Here is a 21,108-nt window from a genome sequence, read left to right as displayed (position 1 = left end):
TATATATATATATATATATATATATATATCAATTCAGATTTCTTCTTTAAAAGCTAGTATTACTTCTACAAAGTCTTCGAAATCTCCTCTGTTAGTTAATGGAAGTGTAATTTTCCATTGGCCGTCATAGACAATAAAAATCAAGGCATGCTTTTGTGCACTAGGGCACTAAACACACAGTCAAGCATTCCAGCTATTAAGTCAGTATTAATGGATTAAAAGCATTACATGCAGTGATTGAGCACTCATTCTCAATATTGCTTTGAAACCCAAGGGTCTTCACAAATACAAAGACACAAACAACCTTTTTTCCATAATGTTCTGATCATTATTATAACAACATCAATAATGAGGGGGAATTAGGACATGTTCTAGTTTGAATATGCCTCAATTAAGTTGGAGCATTATGCATTTTGTCCTTTGGCCACATTTTATATTGAAGAGTTCAACTTGCCACAATTGAGATTTCAACAGATTGCTTTAGTGATTCATGTTTACTGGCTCTTTTCCAATTGAACTGCTTTACTGCTACTGCCTACATAGGCAGCTGCTCCAATGGACACTCAAAAGTAACTGATTCTGGTAAAATAGTTAGAAAGTTCAAATTAAAAAGTATTTTTAAAAGTGTATTTGAAAGATTATTGTATATAATAGATATACTTTTTAGATAAAATGTATGTGCATTATACACATAAATATATGTACTAAAGCGTGTGTGTGTATGTATACTATATATATATATATATATATATATATATATATATATATATATATATTTATAAAAAAATAATTGAATTGAAATGGTATATGTATATATAGATATAAAATAAAATGTAATTAAAAAGGTATAATGTATACGTGTGTGTGTGTGTGTGTGTGTGTGTGTGTGTGTATATATATATATATATATATATATATATATATATATATATATATATATATATATATATATATAATTTATTTATTTATTTATTTATATACATACAATTTATAAAAAGTATTATTTTTATAATTTATTAAATAAAAAAAATGAGTATTATATTTAAAATTGATTTAATAGAAATAGTCTGTTGGAATATATTAATACATGTTAGTAAAGAACACAGCCCTAAATCTCTGTTGAATAATGCGGTCAAGTTTTAACCCTTTTCTATTCACCATTTTGCATCACCATATTGTTTTCTTTTTATTGATAATTAAGAAAAATATAAGAGTAAAAGTGTATTTAGTTGTGTGCAGTTGTATATTAAAAATTATTACAAATAAAATGAATTTATATTTTGTATTATTTCTATTTTCCAAGAATCTGATAAAAACTCTGGCTGGTTGAGTATAAAATCGACATAGAGGGGGAAACATAATCTTTATAATTACACCTTTTGGAACAGCGCTCCTGTGATGTCTTAAAATACCGTGTAGCTAGACAGCTCAGTTCGGTGAATCACCTGTGGATCCAGCTCAGATCCACTCATGACAGTCAAGACGCCAGATTGTTGTTGTGTTGGGGATTAGATGCCTGTTTCTGCAGATAAGACAGAGAATGAGACAACTGGAGTGATTATGAGAAAAGAACAACAGGTTCCCCCACCACCCATCGTTTGCACAGCGTGCTCTGGGCATGCTCAGTAGAAACTTGCGTTAAATGCCTGTGTGCTTTTGTTGTCTGTGTCGCTCATCCTAGCGCCTGCAGAATGCCCCTCTCTCCCCCTCCCTCTCTCTTTCTCTCTCTCTCCCTCCCCCCTCCATCTCCTCTCCTCTCACCACACATTAGCCAGCCAACACCGCGGCGAGATGCGCGTGAAGAGGAGAGCTCTGGTGAACACCTGGTACTCCGGGCGACTCCAGAGCAGGGGTGTCTGTTTTGACCCTTTCCCTCTTCCTGTGCCCTGAATCAAACACGGTCCCACATCTTACCGGACTTTCTCTCATCAGATCTGAGAGTAGGATCTCCCGACTGGCTCAGAGACTCAACCAGAGGCAGAGCGATGCTGCGCTGATTAAGGATTTCAGACCCCTCTTCCTTCTCTCTGGCTCTCTGGGAAGCTCTCAGAGCTTGGACAGGTGAGTTGAGCATCTCTTTCGCTCTCGTCCGCCCGCAGTCACTCACTGGAAGTGTACTTTTCTGACAGTACGATTCTCCCATTAAGTGTTGCTAAAATTACCCATCACCCCCTGCTGCGTCCCACAGGTGCCTGTCATTCATCCTGGCAGCTGTCTTTTCCTTTTTTGATTGGCTTAACTGGATTTAAGGCATAACCTTAGAGCACCGCTCCAATTCGACCTCTCATTTCGCTCGCTCGATTACTCACTGGTGTCAGAAGCTTCACTCTGGCTCTGCAGAGTGCATTGTTATTAGTGCTCTGAGTGGGTGTTTGCACACCCAAAACTGCGGACCAGAAAAAAACAACAGGACACTGCCTTAATGTCATGTCTGACAGGATTAAAGACTGCTGGGATGAGAAATGCCACACAGATCCCCATCAGTTCCAGAGCTTTTAAGGAGAATGTCAATTAAGGACAAATTTGATGTCATTGCTAATTTTTTTTTTTTTTTTTTTTTTTTTTTTTTAGTAAAGGTAGTGAGGGCTTTTAGTTCTCATATTTATTTTTGCAACAGTATTTTTTGCTCTGTTCAGACTGTGTGTACTCATGCCAGATGTTTATATTGATTGTTTTTACACGACATGGAGAGATTGAGCTTTGATATAGAAGTGTTACTCGTCTGTGGTTACATAAACTGCAGACAACTTACTAGGCGATCAGAACAGTCTTCAAAATATTAATTTACAAATATATACATTTTCAGGGATGCAGAAACACATTTTTCTCTCAACAGCTACTATAAATTCCCTGTCAGGGTTTACTGTTATTCTTAGCTCAGAATGAATTGATTTCCTGGAGGATTTTTTATTATGGTAAAAGGACATTGAGGAGATCTGTGACAACCAGACTATGTTGACCTGCAGTGAGTCACGGTCTGGCTTCCATTGTTAATAAAATTGTCTGTTATGGTTTACTGAGCGATATCAGTTTTGACGTTGACTAGTAATGCCATGAAATTAATCTGACAATTTTTTTTTTATTCTTTTTAAGGAATGTAGATTATGCCTATGAAATCTTTTAGGCTCATCAAATTTTAAACATCTTTTTTTAATGTATTTGATCAAAAATACAGTAATAACAGTAACAATATTGTTACAATTTAAAATAACTGTTTTCTATTTTAACATATTATATTGTAATTTATTCCTGTGAAGGCAAAGCTGAACTTTCATCTTCAGTGTCACATGATTGTTCAGAAAGAGCCGATTTGCTGCTCAAGAAACATTTCTTATCTCAGTTTAAAATAGTTGTGTTGCTTAATTATTTTTGTAGAAAACTTAATAACTTTTGTTCAGGATTTTTTAAATAATTTACATTTTGTAACAATGTAAATGTCTTTACTTTTAAGAAATGTAATGCATTATTGCTAAATAAAAGTATGAATTTCTTAAAAAAAAAAATAAAAAAACATCAGACAATAGTGTGTAGATATCAGAAAGTATTATTTAGAAGTCACATATTTGCCTTTTTTTCTTTACTAAATACCTGTGCATCAGTATGCAGTTATTTTGCAAGCATTTATTTTTTTTGCTTGAGCTGAAGCATTGATGACTAACCAGTGGCCATCTGTCACCAAGACACTGCTGACTTGGATATTATCATAAACTGCATTCCGAAACACATGCTGCAAATTTATTTCAGTGCAGACCCTGATGTAACAGGCATCACACCTGAATGTGTTTTGTCTGTTCTCTTTCCCTTCTCGACTCCACAGGGACTTCTCCATTAGTATGACCCAACAGATGCAGAACCTGCAGCTGACGCAGAATAAGAAGGGGGCGGGACCCGCCTCCCCCAGCGCTGCCAAGCGCCTCTACCGAAACCTCTCTGAGAAGCTCAAGGGGAGCCACTCCTCCTTTGAGGATGCTTACTTCTTTGGCCGATCCGACCGTATCCGTAAAGTATCTGTGAGTAAAGAAAATGTGTATCACTAATCCTTCTTATAATAAAAAGCTGACATTAGGCGACATTTACATGTATATTCTGTAGAATCAATTGATGTTAACATTCAATTGAACTTACACATGACATGTTTTAAACTGGAATGACATTTCGGGTGCTCATGAGACCGTCAGCGCCGTTTCATGCTCTCAGGACTTCCTCAAATGTCACTGATTATATAGAGCTAGATCAAGCAATCATCTTGTTGACTCAAGTGCCCGAAGACATCCTTTATGTTTTAATACATTAATTTAACTCACTATTGAAGAGGAGAAACTCAACTTCTGTAGCTGTTAGATTAAATGAATTCGCATTTGAAATTACTAATAATTATTGCATTCGTTGAGTAATTTCTGTGCCTACTTTCTGGTGCATGCCTGGTTACCATGCATCTGTGCTGGTAATTGTAAGGTTTTATAGGTCAAACCCATGAGTAATCATCCATGAGCAATCTGTGCTCTTTTTTTCATGTTTTCCGTGCTGATTGTTGGTGAAAATCTGTGAATGTTTTTAAGTAATTGTGAGTATTTTCTGTGATCACAGTTAATGTATGCACTAACATCCACAAATAAGCCATTAATAGCTTGACTTTCCTGAGGGCCATAAACATGTCTGTGTAGTGCATTGAAAAAAATTAGTTGTTCAAGCATCTTATCCAGTTCAATGCAACAACACTAGATAAACAGATTGCATAAGTCTATTTACTTAACTAATGATAGTTAGGGGATAATTTGAATTTGAAATTTTTCAAAATACTATTAAAATGATTGCAAAAATAAATATACACTACTATTGAAAGGTCTGTTGTTGGTAAGAATTTGTTAACCAAGGCTGCATTTTTTAAATCCAAAATAAAGAAAGTACTGTGAAATGTTGCAATAATTTAAAATAACATGTTTAATTTAATGTAATTTAATTTATATATATTGAATATTTTTTTAAATGTAATTAATTCCAGACTATGTTGAAGAATGTTGAAGACTGCACTGCAGCTTAATATTTTTGTGGAAACTGTGATATTTTTCTTTCGAGATTCTTTGATAAATAGAGTGTTTAAAAAATAAAAAATTTAAAAAATAATACATTTTTGTAACAATGTAAAGGTGTTAATGGTCATTTATGATCAATTTAACATGTCCTTGGTGAATAAAAATGTATTTAAAAATAAAATATTACAGATCAAAATCCCAAATAATATTTCATATATACCTGGCCCTGTACCACAAAACCAGTCATCACTGAATAAATAAGCTTTCCATGGGTGTATGGTTTGTTAGGATAGGACAATATGTGGCCGAGATACTATACGAACTATTTGAAAATCTGGAAAATTCTGGAGTGCAAAAAAAAAAAAATAATAATAGCAATAATAATAATAATAAAGTGTATATATATATATATATATACTAATAATAAATAAATATTTCAGTTATCAAGAAAATCGCCTTTATTAGTTTGTCCAAATGCTTAGCAATGCATATTACTAATCAAAAATATCTCCATGGAACATGATCTTTAATTAATATTGATTTTTGGCATAAAAGAAAAAAAAAAAAAACATATAATTGGGTATTGTTGGCAATTGCTTCACATACTTCATGCTATTTATGACTGGTTTTGTGGTCTAGCGTTACATATATCATGCAAATATATATAAAAAGTGATTAGGTAACCGGTAGAATTGTTTTGCTAGATTATTTCTAATTTTGGGCATCCAGATTTTTAAGGAAATCAATTGAGCTTTTGAGCCACAAATTTGGTTCTAGCTTTCACTGCTGTTGTACAGTTGAGCAGATATTTTAACCAAAAGGGTGCACTGGGGGGACTGTTCCTGTAATAAGTTACTGTGTAAGTGTCTGCTAAATGACTACTCAGAGTATCATGAGTGCTTACTGTACCTTCAACTTTTTTTTCAGAACATTCAGAGCAATGAGGCTCTGTTCGAGGCTGTTGAACAGCAGGACCTGGATGCCGTGCAGATCCTGCTGTTCCAGTACACAGCTGATGAACTGGACCTCAACACTCCTAACAGTGAAGGCCTGACGCCTCTGGACATCTCCATCATGACCAACAACGTCCCCATAGCCAAACTGCTGCTCAAAGCAGGAGGGAAGGAGAGCCCTCACTGTGAGTATGCATATTTAACAGCGACAAGCTTTAAACATCCAATTCCCTCAGTGTGTCTAAAGGGCTTCTTGTGTCTAAAGTGTTTCTTTATTAAAGAGCGACTTAACCATCCTCAATATTCATAATGTAATTTGACTGTAGTGAATCAATTAATTAATCTAGTTCTTTATGAATTTTTGGCATAATAGTTTTCACCAAAAAATATATTTTATTTGATTAAAGTCTTGTGTCCCCTCATTAAATGTCAGCTGTTGCATAATGCTATATAAAATATTACAAATGACAATACTGTATACTAGTACTATACTAGAATACTAGTATTATATACATATATAGTCTCACACACACATACGTATATATTTGTGTGTGTGTGTGTGTGTGTATATATATATATATATATATATATATATATATATATATATATATATATATATATACACATACATGTGAGTGTATACATATATATGGCCACATAGATGCACACATATATGACACACCAATAGACACGTGTGTGTCTTTATGTACAATTCGATTTATTTACACCTAAACAACTTATGTGATGAAATTGTGCATATTTAAATTGTATATATTGTAAAAATTACAAAATCACTTTAGCAAAATTGTAACATACATTATATATATGTAAATAAATAAATATATATAAATATATATATATATATATATAACAAAACATATATTTATATATATATATATATATATATATATATATATATATATATATATATATATATATATATATATATATATACTGTATATATAATACATTTAAAGTTCAGTTACAGTAGCTATAATTCTGTGTTTTTGGTAACAAATGTGTATCTGTTACTTAGGTTTTTTTTACTTTTTATTATATTATGTTACTTTTGAATGTTTTGTTTATCATCACATCTTCCCCAAGAAATAGAAGTGAATTCTCTGTGGCTTCACCATCAAAAGGTTTTTCTTGCGTCACACACTCCTGTTTAGCTTTGGCGACAAAAAGCAGATGCTCTGTAATTGGACAAGCTGTTTAGAATGAAGCTGACGATAAACAGCCGAAGTTGAGGGTTTGGCACTTTGCTTTAGGGGCTCGTGTAATAATCGCCTCCAAGTAGGAATACAAGAATAAACTTTTCCATGACAGCTGCCATAAGCACTCATAATTCTACTTTAAACGTCGAATGACATCTGTCGTGACCACTAATGAGTTAATAGATTATGTTCATTATGTAATATTTTGGAAATCACATTGTACAGTGTCACAGAATTAAACAATCATTGTTGCCGTTCAGGTATTTTGAATTTTACCAAACTATTTTTGACCAACTATTTTTGACTTTTGTGACCAACAGTGTGGTATTGGGTTTTAATGCATTAAGAACAGATCTGTTAAAAATATCTGCACCCATTGCCCTTGGATTAATCAATAGCATATTCAGTCCCTGAGTCTTTTGCAACAGTAGAACAGGTGTTTCTTACCTTGAAAGATATGGAAAAAAAAAGTCCTCCAAACCCGAGCGCTCGGTGCAATCATGAAAAAGCCGAATGTTGTCTGAGACCAAACAGGGAGCACTGTACTGCAGCCGGAGCGGGGCCGGGGTGGGGTAGACAGCACACGGCATCCCTCAGAAAAATCTTAACAAGGTTTGTCGTTTAATGGTTTAACTTTTCCAATGATGCATGTAACGGGGGGCAATTATACTAAGTGATTTATTGTACCCAGGCTGCAGTTAAATTTCAAAACATTTCATCGTGGCACAATCCGATCCTTGTAAACAAACAGAAAATAAACATTGCCTTATTTTCCCCTCCTGGGCTTTCAGCATTATATTTATGTCAGGCCAGAAGTGCCAAGTAAATCAATCAGCCAGACGCCTGACAGTTTGGAGGTCCGACCGAAAGGCTGAAGTTAAAGCATGTTTATGAGCAGGACTGGGACCCATAATGCCTATATTTAGGGCCGTCCCAAAGTCCCGACAATGCCAACTGTGTGTGACAGTGCAATCTCAGCCAGCCCGCCCATTAATTTATAGTTTGTTCAATTAACCACATGTAGTAGCCAGATGTCAATCTTCAGAATGCAGGAAATTGCACCTCAGGACTGCTAATATGGCTACCTTTTCCATTGCGCCTTGGACCCCCGTGTAAGACCTAGGCTAGGTTAGACTCTTTTTTTTTTTTGAGTTGACAACACACACTTTATCATCTCCCCCGGAGGGCTCTCGTCTCCGGGGGTTCGGGCTGGGCCAGTGAAAGAGGGTTTCTTCAGCCATGTATTTATTTGTTTATTTTGCTGTCATGGTCTGTGACTAAGGCTCTGAAAGAAAATGCAGTAGTATTCATGGCCTATGAGGAGGACTGGTCAGGCGGTATTCATTTTTACCGTGACAAATCTATATGGCCAAACACAGTCCTGTGTGTTCCAGACGACCGACGACTACATTCATCCACACCTCTCCCCTTCACCCCAAACGGCTGACTTCATGTGCCACTGTGCTGACACAAGAAGTGTGAACTTGGAGAATTAATGGTAGTGTAATGGACTTCGTGTCGTTTCAGTCAGGGCTTGTATTTTTGGTTCATGTAAGTTTGAGATGCATTTGATAAGTCTGATATTGCATGTCTTTTTCACATTACAGTTTTGATTATAAACAAGTATGCCCTGCCAAAACAATTTTATTAGACATTTCTAGTCAATTTCACTATTGCATTTTGAAGTAGGAAGACTAAAATAGTATTTCCTTGAAATAATTTTATAGTATATGTGTAAAATATATATTTTTTAATATTAATTAATGTTGTCAATATGTGCATGATTAAATTTATTTTTATTTTATTTTTTTAATTTGTTTTTCTGGAAGTAAAAATCCTGGTCATTATCTCCATAGAGTAATTGATTTTCAGCAGTAGCACTTAAACCCTTTAGGGCAGAGCTAAAATGAGCTCAGAGGCTGTTAAATTATGAAATATGCGTCTATAGAAGCCAAAAGTCTGAATTGACCTTCTATCTCAGAAAAATAACTATACTTCTGTTGAAGAACCACAAAGCTAATTTATCAGACTTTTCTTTGTATCTTGTCTGTGTTTCCTTCCCCTTTCTTTCAAACTCGGGCTGTATTTCTGTTGGTTGATTGGTTGTGTTGTTTTTGGTGACTGGTTTATGTTTACCTCTGTAGCTGTTGAGTATTGTGTGTTTTCTAGGTTCATGTTGGCCTTCTTATTGAGTTTGGAAGAGTTGAGTTTGATATTTGTAGTTTTTTTTCTTTTATGGTTAGGGTTTAGGGTTTATGGCTTGGAAGCCTCTTTGTTATACTACCAATATTACTCAAAAAAGATAAACCAATCAGAAACCGGAAATTGCTGCTCCATGCACTCTCAAAATACATATATATTTTGGAATAAATTCAAAATATATTGTTAATATGACTTAAAGGCATTCATTACTATAGTTTTTGTAATGGTACATAAAATGAAGACTTCATTTGCTTGTAAATGAATTTATGTATGTCATGTGGTATCTGTTTTCAAATATTTTTGCTTCCAAACAAAGTTTAGAATATTCATCTCAGAGCTGGTTGGTTTTGTTAAAGGCCAGTAAAACACATTATTGAAAAATATTTTACTGCCCACAGAGGAAATGATTATATAAAAAAATAAAAATAATTCCAGTTCCAAGGCCACTGAAAAATGGATGACCAGTGTTGTGCTGTGTTATACAAGAGCACAGATGTGTCATTTTATAGCAGAGAACCTGTATTTTCTACACTATACAAGTATGAAGTATGACATTGTGACTTTATACTTCACCTCTAAACTGAAATGCTACAAAAATCCTAATTGGAATAAATAAAAAGCTTCATTACCAGTCCTCTGTGTTGTGTTTCAGTTGTCAGTTTAGAGAGCAGAGATGCCCATCTCTCAGCACTGGTGCAGGAAGCTCAAAGGAGAGCCAACGAGCTGTCCACCCAGGTGATGAGAGAGAGTCTCAGCCTGGAAACATCGGAGAAGGAAAAACAGCTCAAAGCTTGGGAGTGGAGATGCAAACTCTACAAGCGAATGCGCACGGGATTCGAGCATGCACGTAAGTCAAACCTGAGTTCTGATGCCTGACCTCTCAGGGGATAAAAAGTCATTCATATGCTATGCTACAATACAATACGCATTGAACTAGCCTTATTTACTATCAGTCCAGTCTAATCTATCAGCATCTCTGCGGAAAGGTCATCTGTTCCCATATCGGCCCCACCTCTTCACTTTATTGGAGTGGGAAAACTCTGCAAACAAGCCACTACGATCATTTGGCCCACAGATATTAATATCAGGTTGATTGGCCTGAAATGACTCTTGAGCTGTGAACACACACAATAGTGTCCCTCTCACCCTTCTGTCATATTGATTACTCGTTATATCAGGCGAGTTTCATTGGCTTCTCTTTGTAAACAACCTCAAGTGAAGGGAGCCGTGATAAATCAGCAACGCTTTGCCTCAGACACTCTCAAAAATACGATTGCAGCGAAATACTCAGAGGTATCTATGAAAAGGATTTCAGGAAACACAAGGGCACCATTAGTTGGGCTGTGTGCTTTGGGTGACAAGGACAAAATGAAGGCGCCAGCAGGGCAATGGAACTGCATAAACCGTGCATGTACATATAAATGGATATAAAAGAGACAGCATTCAGCCAAACAAATTACAGCTAGATTCAGTTTGCATTCTTAAATAGAGATACATTTACTTAAAATCAAGTCTTGTTTTCTGAAACATTCATCAAAATGAGTTTATTCTTAAAACTAGAAAAAATATCTGCAAATTGGGTTATGAAAAAAGCATGACAAACTTGAATCCAACATGAAATCTGCATTCAAAAATGGTTTACTCTCATGCAAAATGGATTTCTGTAGAAAAATTAGAGAATTTCACCCTCAAGAAGTTTGCTAAGCACTGGTAAATGTGACTGCACCTTCAGAAAATACATTTTTGCAGTGTTTTCCACTGCTTTTGGATTCCCCTTTTTGCAGACAACGACTCCATTTAAACTAGCAGTATGTCCATTTAAAGGCGTTAGCAATTTCAGACTTTATTTTCAATCATTGTAAAAATATATGGTCAGTCGAGTCACTTTTGTGTGCTGACATTCAAACGCTTCTCCCCAACTTCCATTAGTCTGCCTAACAGGTATTACCCCAAATGCATAGCTGATGCTGCTGGTTGAGATGCTCAGACAGCGCAAAATGTTTTAATGTTGGTACAGTGTTCATACTTACGGGGAGTCAACCTTCAGATAGATCACTTATTAGTTCCTTAATATATTAAGGAATATTTTATCATTAAAAAATGCTAATTATTTGTATTTATGGTTATTTAATTATCAACACGAATTGTTATCCACTCCCTACAGTAAAAGCACAATGCAAGCTAGCAAGGTATGCTATGTGACCTTTGAATTGGCTCTTTCAGGACCACCAGAGGCTCCATTGATGGTGCGTCTAAGTGTGACCGGCAGCACGTCTCTCACTGTTAGCTTTCAGGAACCTGCCAGCATGAACTCGGCCGTAGTGACCAAATACAGAGGTCAGTGCAGCCTTGATTTGCATTTTTCGGTATTACACATTCATATATCAGATTGCTTGTAGAAAGAGGTTTTTTTTTTAATTGCTTTTTTATTAAAATGTATTATGCAAAATATAGAAAAATTACAACTTTCCCATCCAAACATATTAATTTAATTTAATATTTAATTTAATAATGTCATTAAAATTAAGTAATTTAATTAACAGTCAAGTAAATTAAATTAAATACATTTTTAAATTTTGTTCATATTGTTCATCATTTAACATTCCACATTACTTAACTAACAAATAGTTTGAAAGGGGTGGAGAAGAAGACAAAACCACTCACGTTTTCCAAAATACGTATCTAGTTATTCAAGCTATAATGTTGTTTTAGCTGTAATTTCAATAGATGACGTTATAATGATCCAGTTCATTCTGTCCTATTTCGTTTCTTTAGACTCCACTCATTTATTGATGTTTCCATCTATTAATGTGTGTTTAATGTGTGATGATGTCTATTGCAGTGGAATGGAGCTGTTTGAAGGACTTCTCTCTATTAGCCGGAGAGATGATCCTCGAGAACCTGCAGTCCCTGAAATGCACAATATCCGGTCTTACCACGGTAAGATACAGTTCAAGCTCCACTGTAATTACAGCTTATTGTTGTGTCATAAATGATTTCTGAGTTATTTTTCGGTTTGTTATAGGGTAGACAGTACTACGTTCAAGTCTCCGCCTACAATATGAAAGGCTGGAGTCTGGCACAACTCTCTCAACCTCCCTCTGCTGTTCCCTCCAGTAAGTTTAGTAAAGCAGCCACAGTTCTCGAGTACCGCATTATGGATAATTTATAAAAAGCATACTACAGCTCAGAACGTCATTGTCTGGAAAGTTCTTGAACCTTTGAGAATTGCGTTGGCGCCATAGTTTTGTTCTTCTAGTTCAAATATCATGTCTGTTAAAAGGAGAGAAAATTACAATGGTTGTAGCCAGCATCCTTGAATGTAGGACTTGCGCTATTATTTAACCATCACGAATTCTACTCACCCTGCCTCCTTTCATACTCTCTGGATCTGGCCTTGAGATTCAGCTTTCAAATAAACGCTGCAAAGAAAAACGAACTGTGTCACAGGGTGACAAGTTTTGCGTCAGTTGCCAATCCAGCATTATAAAACTGCATGTACGCAATGCAGACAGAGAATTGTTTGGGTGAAATGAAGATTTTATAAAAGAGATTTGAAAGAGAATTTACGGATGTCCTTCCTTCTAGTTTTTATTTTTTATTTTTTATTCTTTATAATACACTGTGTTAAAATGACCCTCTCTTGGTAATGAGTCACTATTCAGTAAGTGCCCCTACAACGTCTCACCTAATTTTATTTACTATTTTGGGCTATTTTAGGATTAAGCTTTGCTCTTTTTTTGTGCAAGTCTGACGGAAGTAAATCAAATGTCTTTTGACATCTAGAACATAACAAAACAGTTTTGTATAATATTTCTCTCTGTTAGACTGGAAGGACTGCGATGGGAGAGAAACCAGGAGGAGAGGTCACATTGAGGCTATGGAGAGGCTTTTACAGCAGGTTCGAGCCACACACCAGCACTACTGCTGTGGAGGTACAAACACACACACACAGATCATTAACATCTCTAAGTGTAAGCACACTATCATGTCTTTTATTTATTGTCATCTTTTGTTTAAATAATTGTACACAAAAATGGGATTGGGATGGAGAAATGATGTGATGTAGCAAGACACAATAGACATGTGATGACTCCTGTGGAATACTTTAGTGGATTTACATTATCTTATGTGATGTCAGTGTAAGAGCACACATGTACAATATCTACATTTATTGTTCAGAATGATTTAAAAAAAAAAAGAAATTACTCATTTTATTCAGATAAAGTGCATTAAATAGACATTTAATTTAATGCAATTTTGATTTCAAAGAAATGCTGTTCTTGCATTCTATTCATCAAAGAATCTGAATTAGAAAATATCATGGTTTACAAAAAAATATTTTTTCAGCATTGATAAAAATAAGTAATGGCTATGTAAAATCCAGCTTTTCCATCACAGGAATGGATTACAATTCTAAATTACAATTTAAAATGGAAAACTAGTGCAATTGTGTGTTTCAAACATATTTCAGTTTTATGAGCTTGGATGGATTAAACAATTATATTCATAATGGTCAACATCCCTGTTTGTCTTAAAGCAACATGTTTATTATTCTTGATATCAAACTGGTCCTCCTATCCTGCATCATAAATTTTCACAGCTGCGTAGGTGTATTTAATCATGTTTCAAAGTTTATGTAATATCTCTGCCCTCCCATGTGAGCCTGAAAAACTATTACACTGTAAATTGTTCAAAATATTGGGAATCTCATCCCCGCTGCGTTGTGATCAGTGGTGCAGGCAGGGACAAATTTTAGCCCAGATTTATTTATTTTAGAAGTACTAAAGTGATTCTACACTGTACAGTCACGAACCAAACCTTCCCCTTGGCACTTTTCATAAATTGACATTATTCTTGCATGACTTATACAGTAGGTCCTTGTAGACAACACACATTTTTAACAGAAAGATGTGATATTCAGCTGATTGTCAAATTTTAAATGAATAACTAATACAGATTTGTATGATTCTTGATTGCTTAATTCATTTATACATATACTGTGCATATATATATATATATATATATATATATATATATATATATATATATATATATATATATATATATATATATATATATATATATATATATGTTACACATATACATATATCTTTATTAGGGGTGTAACGGTTCACAAAATTCACGGTTCGGTTCGGTACGGTTCGGTACATTTTAGATACAGCAAAAAGAAAAAATTGGCAGATCAATTTCCTTGATTTTTTTTATTTTTTATTATTTATTAAAACTAACAAAGTATGTTTTTTTGTTTTGTTTTTTACATTGAACAATGATGGAGCTATTCTTTACCCATCTTCTATGGTGTTTTCTTAGCAGCATACTGTATAAAACAAAAACAGCTCCTTATAAAAAAAATAAATAAAAATGTTATATTGTTGTAGTAGTTATGAACAAATACAAAGATGTAACTTTTTATATGGAACTCTATAACTCTTTATATTGAGTGTGTTTTTACTCAACTGGTTCTCTATAGGGCTTATGTTTTTGGAACAAAGCAGGAATTACGGTCTGGCTGAAATGGGCTTGTGAAGGAATTGTAGGCTAACGGGGCTCAATTACATTAAGCATGTTCTTAAAACCTGCGTTTTCCACTACAGAGTAAGGCGCTCGCTCACTCAGTACGCGCTGAAGGCTCGTTGCAAAATGGCTAAAGGGTCTTTCACACAGGACGCGGTATGCGCTCCGCTGGACCCTGGGCTCAGCGTTGCCCTTCAGATACAACGCGATTTGCGCTGCACTATGCCAAGAGCAAAGTAGTTGGAGTTTTCAAAACTGCCCGTGCATACGTTCTATTTATAACGGTTCTTCTATCTAATAACATGCAGGCCTGTTAATTGTATCGTACTGCTCAGGAAATTCCGACACAGTACAGTACTAGTCTATTTTGATTTCCGTGCTTGTTTGGAGGCCCCGATGGATTGGTAAAGTGCACCCAAACACCAGACCTGTTGGTTGTTGGAGGATCTTCTATTTCTGGTCTGTTATACGCATTGGCCATTTTGAGCCTTCAGCGCGTACTGAGTGAGCGAGCGCCGGACTGAGTAGCCTAACATAAACATATAAGCTGGTGTTTTTCTTCTTCTTCAGGGGTGTCAGGGGCGTTGCCTGTTACGTCGTTTGGGTTATTGGACTACCTTGTATCGCATCTCATTATATTTCACAATTTTTTATTTATTTTCAATTTAAAATTAATTAGTCTAACAAACCGTTCGGTACATAATGCGTACCGCGTACCGAACCGAAAGCCTCGTACCGAACGGTTCAATACGAATACGCGTATCTTTACACCCCTAATCTTTATATATGAAGTTCATCAGAATTGAGGTTCATTGTCATATATGGACCACAAAACCAGTCATAAGGGTCAATTTCTCCAAATTGAGATTTAAACATCACATGAAAGCTGAATAAATAAGCTTTCATGTGATGTATGGTTTGTTAGGATAGGACAATATTTGGCCAAGATACAGCTGGAATCTGGAATCTGAGAGTGCAAAAAAAATCTAAATACTGAGAAAATCACCTTTAACCCTCTGAGGTCTAAGGGTATTTTCGGGGCCTGGAGAAGTTTTGTCATGCCCTGACATTTGTGTTTTTTTCAGTTGCTTATAAACATCTAAATGGCTAAAGTCTAATCTTATTTTAAACAGCACAATCTGGGCTATAATTATATGTGAGCAGCGTATATGTACATGATTGTGTTTTAGAGAAAATAAAAATATTATGCATGGTTAGTGAAAAACTAAAAATGTTAAATCACTTGAATAAGGCCATAAAACACATAAAGAACATTGGTTCACGGGACTTTTGAAAAATGGATCTTGTAGCCTAGATTTTTTTCTGTCTAAATTATGTGAAAATCATCTTGTTTACTCACTTACAGAAAACAATATATTGATTGAAATTGAAAAAGACACCTTTTGTTGGTAAAAGTCATATGCAAGTAGGCGTCAACTATCATGAATATCATTGTGATTTACACCTGAAAAGACAAAGGCCTGCATAATGAGCTGCATGATGAGCCTTTCAGTAAGCTGTGTCACTTAGAGGGAGGAGTTACAAGAAAGAATGTGATGACAAAATAAATGTATAGATTTTATGTTTGTAGTTTATTTAGAATATATTTAATTATCCCACAACATATTTTAATATTCACTTGCGAGTGCAGTTAAACAGTTTATTAGGAACAATCAAAGCTGACTTTTAAACTGAATTTTTTGCATCATTTCTCCAGTCACACAATCCTTCAGAAATCCTTTTAACTATATTATTTCCTAGAAATAAACAAACAAACAAACAGACAAAACATTTATTTTTGTTATTATTATTATTATTATTAATGTTGGAAAGAGCTGAGAATATTTTTTCAGGTTTTTGGGGGGATAAACTGAAAGAACAGCATTGTTTTTTACATTTGTTACATTTACTTGTTACATTTATATTGTTTACATCAAGCTTTTGAATGGTATAGTATCAGAATCAGAATGAGCTTTATTGCCAGGTATGTTTACACACACCTATATGTTTACACATTCCTGACTAAATTTTTCCACATTTAGTCAGGAATTATAGTTTGGAAAAAGTCTAACTAGTAAAATGTTTACACGTTATGTGAAAACTAGTACAAGTATATAAATAAATAAAAAGAAACTTACTCATGTTTATGATCTCTGCTGAATAAAGCGCTTCATTCTTTTTTTCTGAGGAAATCCAAATCTCAAACCTTCAACCACATCACATCTTTTTTGGGTGAATTATGTCTTATTCCTCTCATTGCGAAGCAAACAGTAAAATAAAAAAAACTTGAAGAACAGTTGAGATTAAACATTATAATCTCAATAGCGCATTCAGCGCGTGGGCGTGGTCGCATTAGATATAATGAAGGGAGACGTGAAAAACGGACATCGTGTTGTTTACATATGGATTACTTTATCACAGGATATTTGTTTTCGGTAGCACTTGTTTAGTTTAAAGGTAGATATGTCAAGCTTTCTATAGATATATCTCTCATGTCTCTTCGTTGAGTATTCACTGAGTTACAGTTCATTTTAATGACGCGTTTGTAAATGAATATCACCGCAGACCAAGGCTGCAGACACATTGTTTGTTATCTTTATTTTATAAATGCACAAAGTTTTATTGTTATTATGTCTGTATGCAAAAAAAGTAGACCCTTTACAGATTCGATTGATGTATTGCTCTTATATGTACGATCAAAACTGAAAGTGTAATTTAAGTGTAAAAATGTAATTCTTTTCGGGGTTATCAGGAGAAAAATGCCTCATAACGCGTATACGCTTTAATCGACTCCAAAGGCAACTTGCAACACAAAGCAAGTTTGATTTACTTCTCGCAAGAGACCCATCGAGATTCAAAACTAAAGGTTAAGAGATTGAAGAATATGACAAAATTAAACATCATATGAAAAATGGAGGACAAATAAAATAAATAATCTTGCTACATCTTGATACTACAGCTTATTTATATTACATGATCTGCATACATTAATATTTATTTAAAATAAATGATGCATAATAACCACTATTAAACTAAAATTGCTTGTGTGTAAAAGATAAATAATAATAATTATATGAATCACAATAATTATATGAATTGTGGGGAAGTCGTTAGAGAGTATGACTAGAGAGTATGACTCCTAACCCTAGGGTTGTGAGTTCGAGTCTCGGGCCGGCAATACCACGACTTAGGTGCCCTTGAGCAAGGCACCAAACCCCAAACTGCTCCCCGGGTGCCGCAGCATAAATGGCTGCCCACTGCTCCTGGTGTGTGTTAATGGTGTGTGTGTGTGTGTGTGTTCACTGCTGTGTGGGCATGTTTTTGTGACATATCAGGACACAACTTTGTATAATGACATGGGTATGACACAGGTATTACAAGGAGAGGGTGACTTATAAGGACATAACCCATGTCCCCATTTTTCAAAACGCTTATAAATTATACAGAATGAGGTTTTTTTGAGAAAGTAAAAATGCACAAAGTTTCCTGTGAGGGTTAGGGTTAGGGGTAGGGTTGGTGAAGGGCGATAAAATATACAGTTTCTACATTATAAAAGCCATTACGCCTATGGAATGTCCCCACTTTTCACAAAAACAAACGTATGTGTGTGTGCTCTTTGGATCGGTTAAATGCAGAGCGCTAATTCTGAGTATGGGTCACCATACTTGGCTGTATGTCACGTCACTTTTTTTCACTGTCACTAAATCATAAAATGACTCAGTAATTATCATTAAAGCCAGACTTCTTCTTCTTTTCTTTTTTTTAGCATTCTTCTTCTTTTCTTTTTAAGACCTAGCAAGATAAACTGGAGTGACTTTGTGTCAGACATGAATCACTTCTCTCACATTTGATTGGTCCAGCTTCAGTTTGAGATCTGTAACCCAGAACATAACCTGCCTCGGAGCAGGTTAGCTGCAGAGTGTAAGTTACTACAGCAATGAATCCTGCTAAAAGCCAAGCCACTTACGTAGTACCTAAAACCCAGGATTGGTGCAAACTAACCTGAAGCTTACCTGGCTAGCTGATGGGGACCATCAGTGGACATTCATTTTCAGGTCTCTCCAGAGATATTCGATAGGGTTAATGTCAGACCACATAGAAACCCCCAAATAGCACGACGCTGCTACCAGCACACTTTTTATTTTTGGAATGGTATTCTACTAGTGATGAACAAAGCTGGTTTCCTTCAAACTTGATGCTTAGAATTGAGGTTCATCTGATCAGAGAAACTTGTTCCTCCGAGTATGGCCACACCGCCATGAAGTCCAAATCCATGAGGTGTTGCAGTGATGTTTGTCCTTTTGTAGGTTTCTCCCATCTGCATACAGTACAGTAAATGGTCATGGAGCTCAACTAAAGTGACCATCAGGTTCTTGGTCACCAGTCTAGACATGGGCCTTCTCCATCAATTGCTCAGTCCTGTTTGTTCCAAACTTCTTCCATTCCATTTGAATTATGGAAGCCAGTGTGCTCTTGGGAACCTACAGTGCAGCAGAATTGTTTTTGTAGCCTTCCCCAGATCTGTGCCTTGATTGAATCTTGTCTCTGAGCTCTGCAAGCAGTTCCTTTGACCTCATGGCTTGGTTTTCACTTTTTCATTAAGAGGTACGTTGAAAAAAATAATAATTTAAACAATTGTAGTACTAGGCTGCAACATAACAAAATTGAAAAAATGAATTTATATATATATATATATATATATATATATATTACACCAGTTAGACAGTTTGCACTGATTGCTTGATTTTTTAATTTTTTGCATATATCTTTCTAAAAGTAGGCTGTACTTCATATCATCTTTATCAGAGCAGGAAGATCCATTGTGAAATTCCCCAGATGACTTCATCCTCATCATCTCTGTTTTTTTGCTCAGCTGGTGCTCTTTTATTTGCTTTCTTTATTGTGTTTGGTCTTTCCCTCATGTGTCTCTCACTCTCATCATCTCTTTCTCTCTGCCCATTTCTCTCTAACTTCCACCCATCTGCCCACTCACTAGAAATCCCTCCCTCCCTCCCATCATCCTCTCGTCTTCTAAGTCTGCACTTCTTCCAGTAGATTAACTCTGTATTAAAGTGATGAAATGAAGCATGGTCAAAGTGTTTTGACTCAAGTATGGCCATCCAGAGCAGTATGAATACGCTCTCTCAGCATTCCTGCTGCCTGCCACTCCTACGCTCTTCACGCAAGTAGCAATGCAAGGGAGGAGGACATGTAAATAAATAATGTTTTAATACACTTATCCATTTTAGATATTAACGTTTATGTGTCAGACATGTCATCTGTATAGTGCAGCAAGTAAATCACAGGGCTCGAGCACAGACACCTTTAAAACGAGGCAGGCTGGACGTAGCGTGATGCATAGACAGTCTGCTTTGGCCTCAAGCCCATTCTCTAACCCAGATGCCGGCTGCCGAGGTATAGAAGAACGCTGTTCCTGGTGCTGACAGTATTGCGCTGTGCACAAACAGCAACTTCATTAGCTAGTTATGCAGCCACAAGCAGGAGGGGGGTGAGCTAAAAAAAAACAAAAAACGGCATCACTCATCAGTTTAGAAGTCAACACTAATGATGTCAGAACGTTGGCTGCCACCTTCGCAAATGAATTTGTTGAATTGATTCTACGAGAAAAACACTGTATGAGAGTATTTATTGGCGTGGAAAGCTTGAACACAGTAGAAACTATGCAAAAAAATACCTGTCTTTGTCTGTTTTCATTTAGCGAGAATGTGTAAAAATTATTTTAAAATTATCCTCAAATCAAATATATAGTGTTTTGCAAATTTCATAATTCATCTCTTCTATGCTCATCTATGTTCAGGTGCGATTGTAGGGAGTGGCCAAGGGGTGGGGGGCAACAAGCTTTGCCCCTACTTTGGCCCCCCTAAATTTGGATCCAATCACATACGATTCTGTTGAGTTCATGAATACAAGGACCAATCAGAGGCGTTCAGATGAGCCATCGCTGAAACACATTCTGTCTGACTGAATTATCTGGCTAATTCTCTAATGAAAACCAAGAAAGTGAAGCAGTATGAATGTAGATATTAATTTCACACTGTTTGCTGCTTTAGAGAGTATGATGGGAGTTTCTGAGATTGCATGATTGCATGAAAAAATAATTTGTTAATTTAAAGATTCTTTGTTCTCTTTTTGTACAATGAAATT

The 21,108-nt window shown here is 35.5% G+C and overlaps 1 protein-coding gene across 2 annotated transcripts in view; it reads left to right on the top strand.

Moving 5' to 3' along the window:
• The window catches only part of LOC127969576 (ankyrin repeat and fibronectin type-III domain-containing protein 1), a 77,688-nt gene that overhangs the window by 33,523 nt on the left and 23,057 nt on the right, over positions 1 to 21,108 (top strand). For both annotated transcript variants that reach the window (XM_052571640.1, XM_052571639.1), the window contains 8 exons: positions 1,933 to 2,061; positions 3,818 to 4,010; positions 5,961 to 6,171; positions 10,058 to 10,252; positions 11,629 to 11,742; positions 12,248 to 12,345; positions 12,431 to 12,521; positions 13,233 to 13,340. In XM_052571640.1, the coding sequence (XP_052427600.1) occupies positions 1,933 to 2,061; positions 3,818 to 4,010; positions 5,961 to 6,171; positions 10,058 to 10,252; positions 11,629 to 11,742; positions 12,248 to 12,345; positions 12,431 to 12,521; positions 13,233 to 13,340 (1,139 nt within the window). The remainder of the gene's footprint in view (positions 1 to 1,932; positions 2,062 to 3,817; positions 4,011 to 5,960; positions 6,172 to 10,057; positions 10,253 to 11,628; positions 11,743 to 12,247; positions 12,346 to 12,430; positions 12,522 to 13,232; positions 13,341 to 21,108) is intronic.

This window comes from Carassius gibelio, chromosome B12, assembly GCF_023724105.1.
Source record: "Carassius gibelio isolate Cgi1373 ecotype wild population from Czech Republic chromosome B12, carGib1.2-hapl.c, whole genome shotgun sequence".
NCBI lineage: Eukaryota > Metazoa > Chordata > Actinopteri > Cypriniformes > Cyprinidae > Carassius > Carassius gibelio.
The sequence above is the reverse complement of the archived record's forward strand: the minus strand, read 5'-3'. Positions and strand labels throughout refer to the sequence as shown.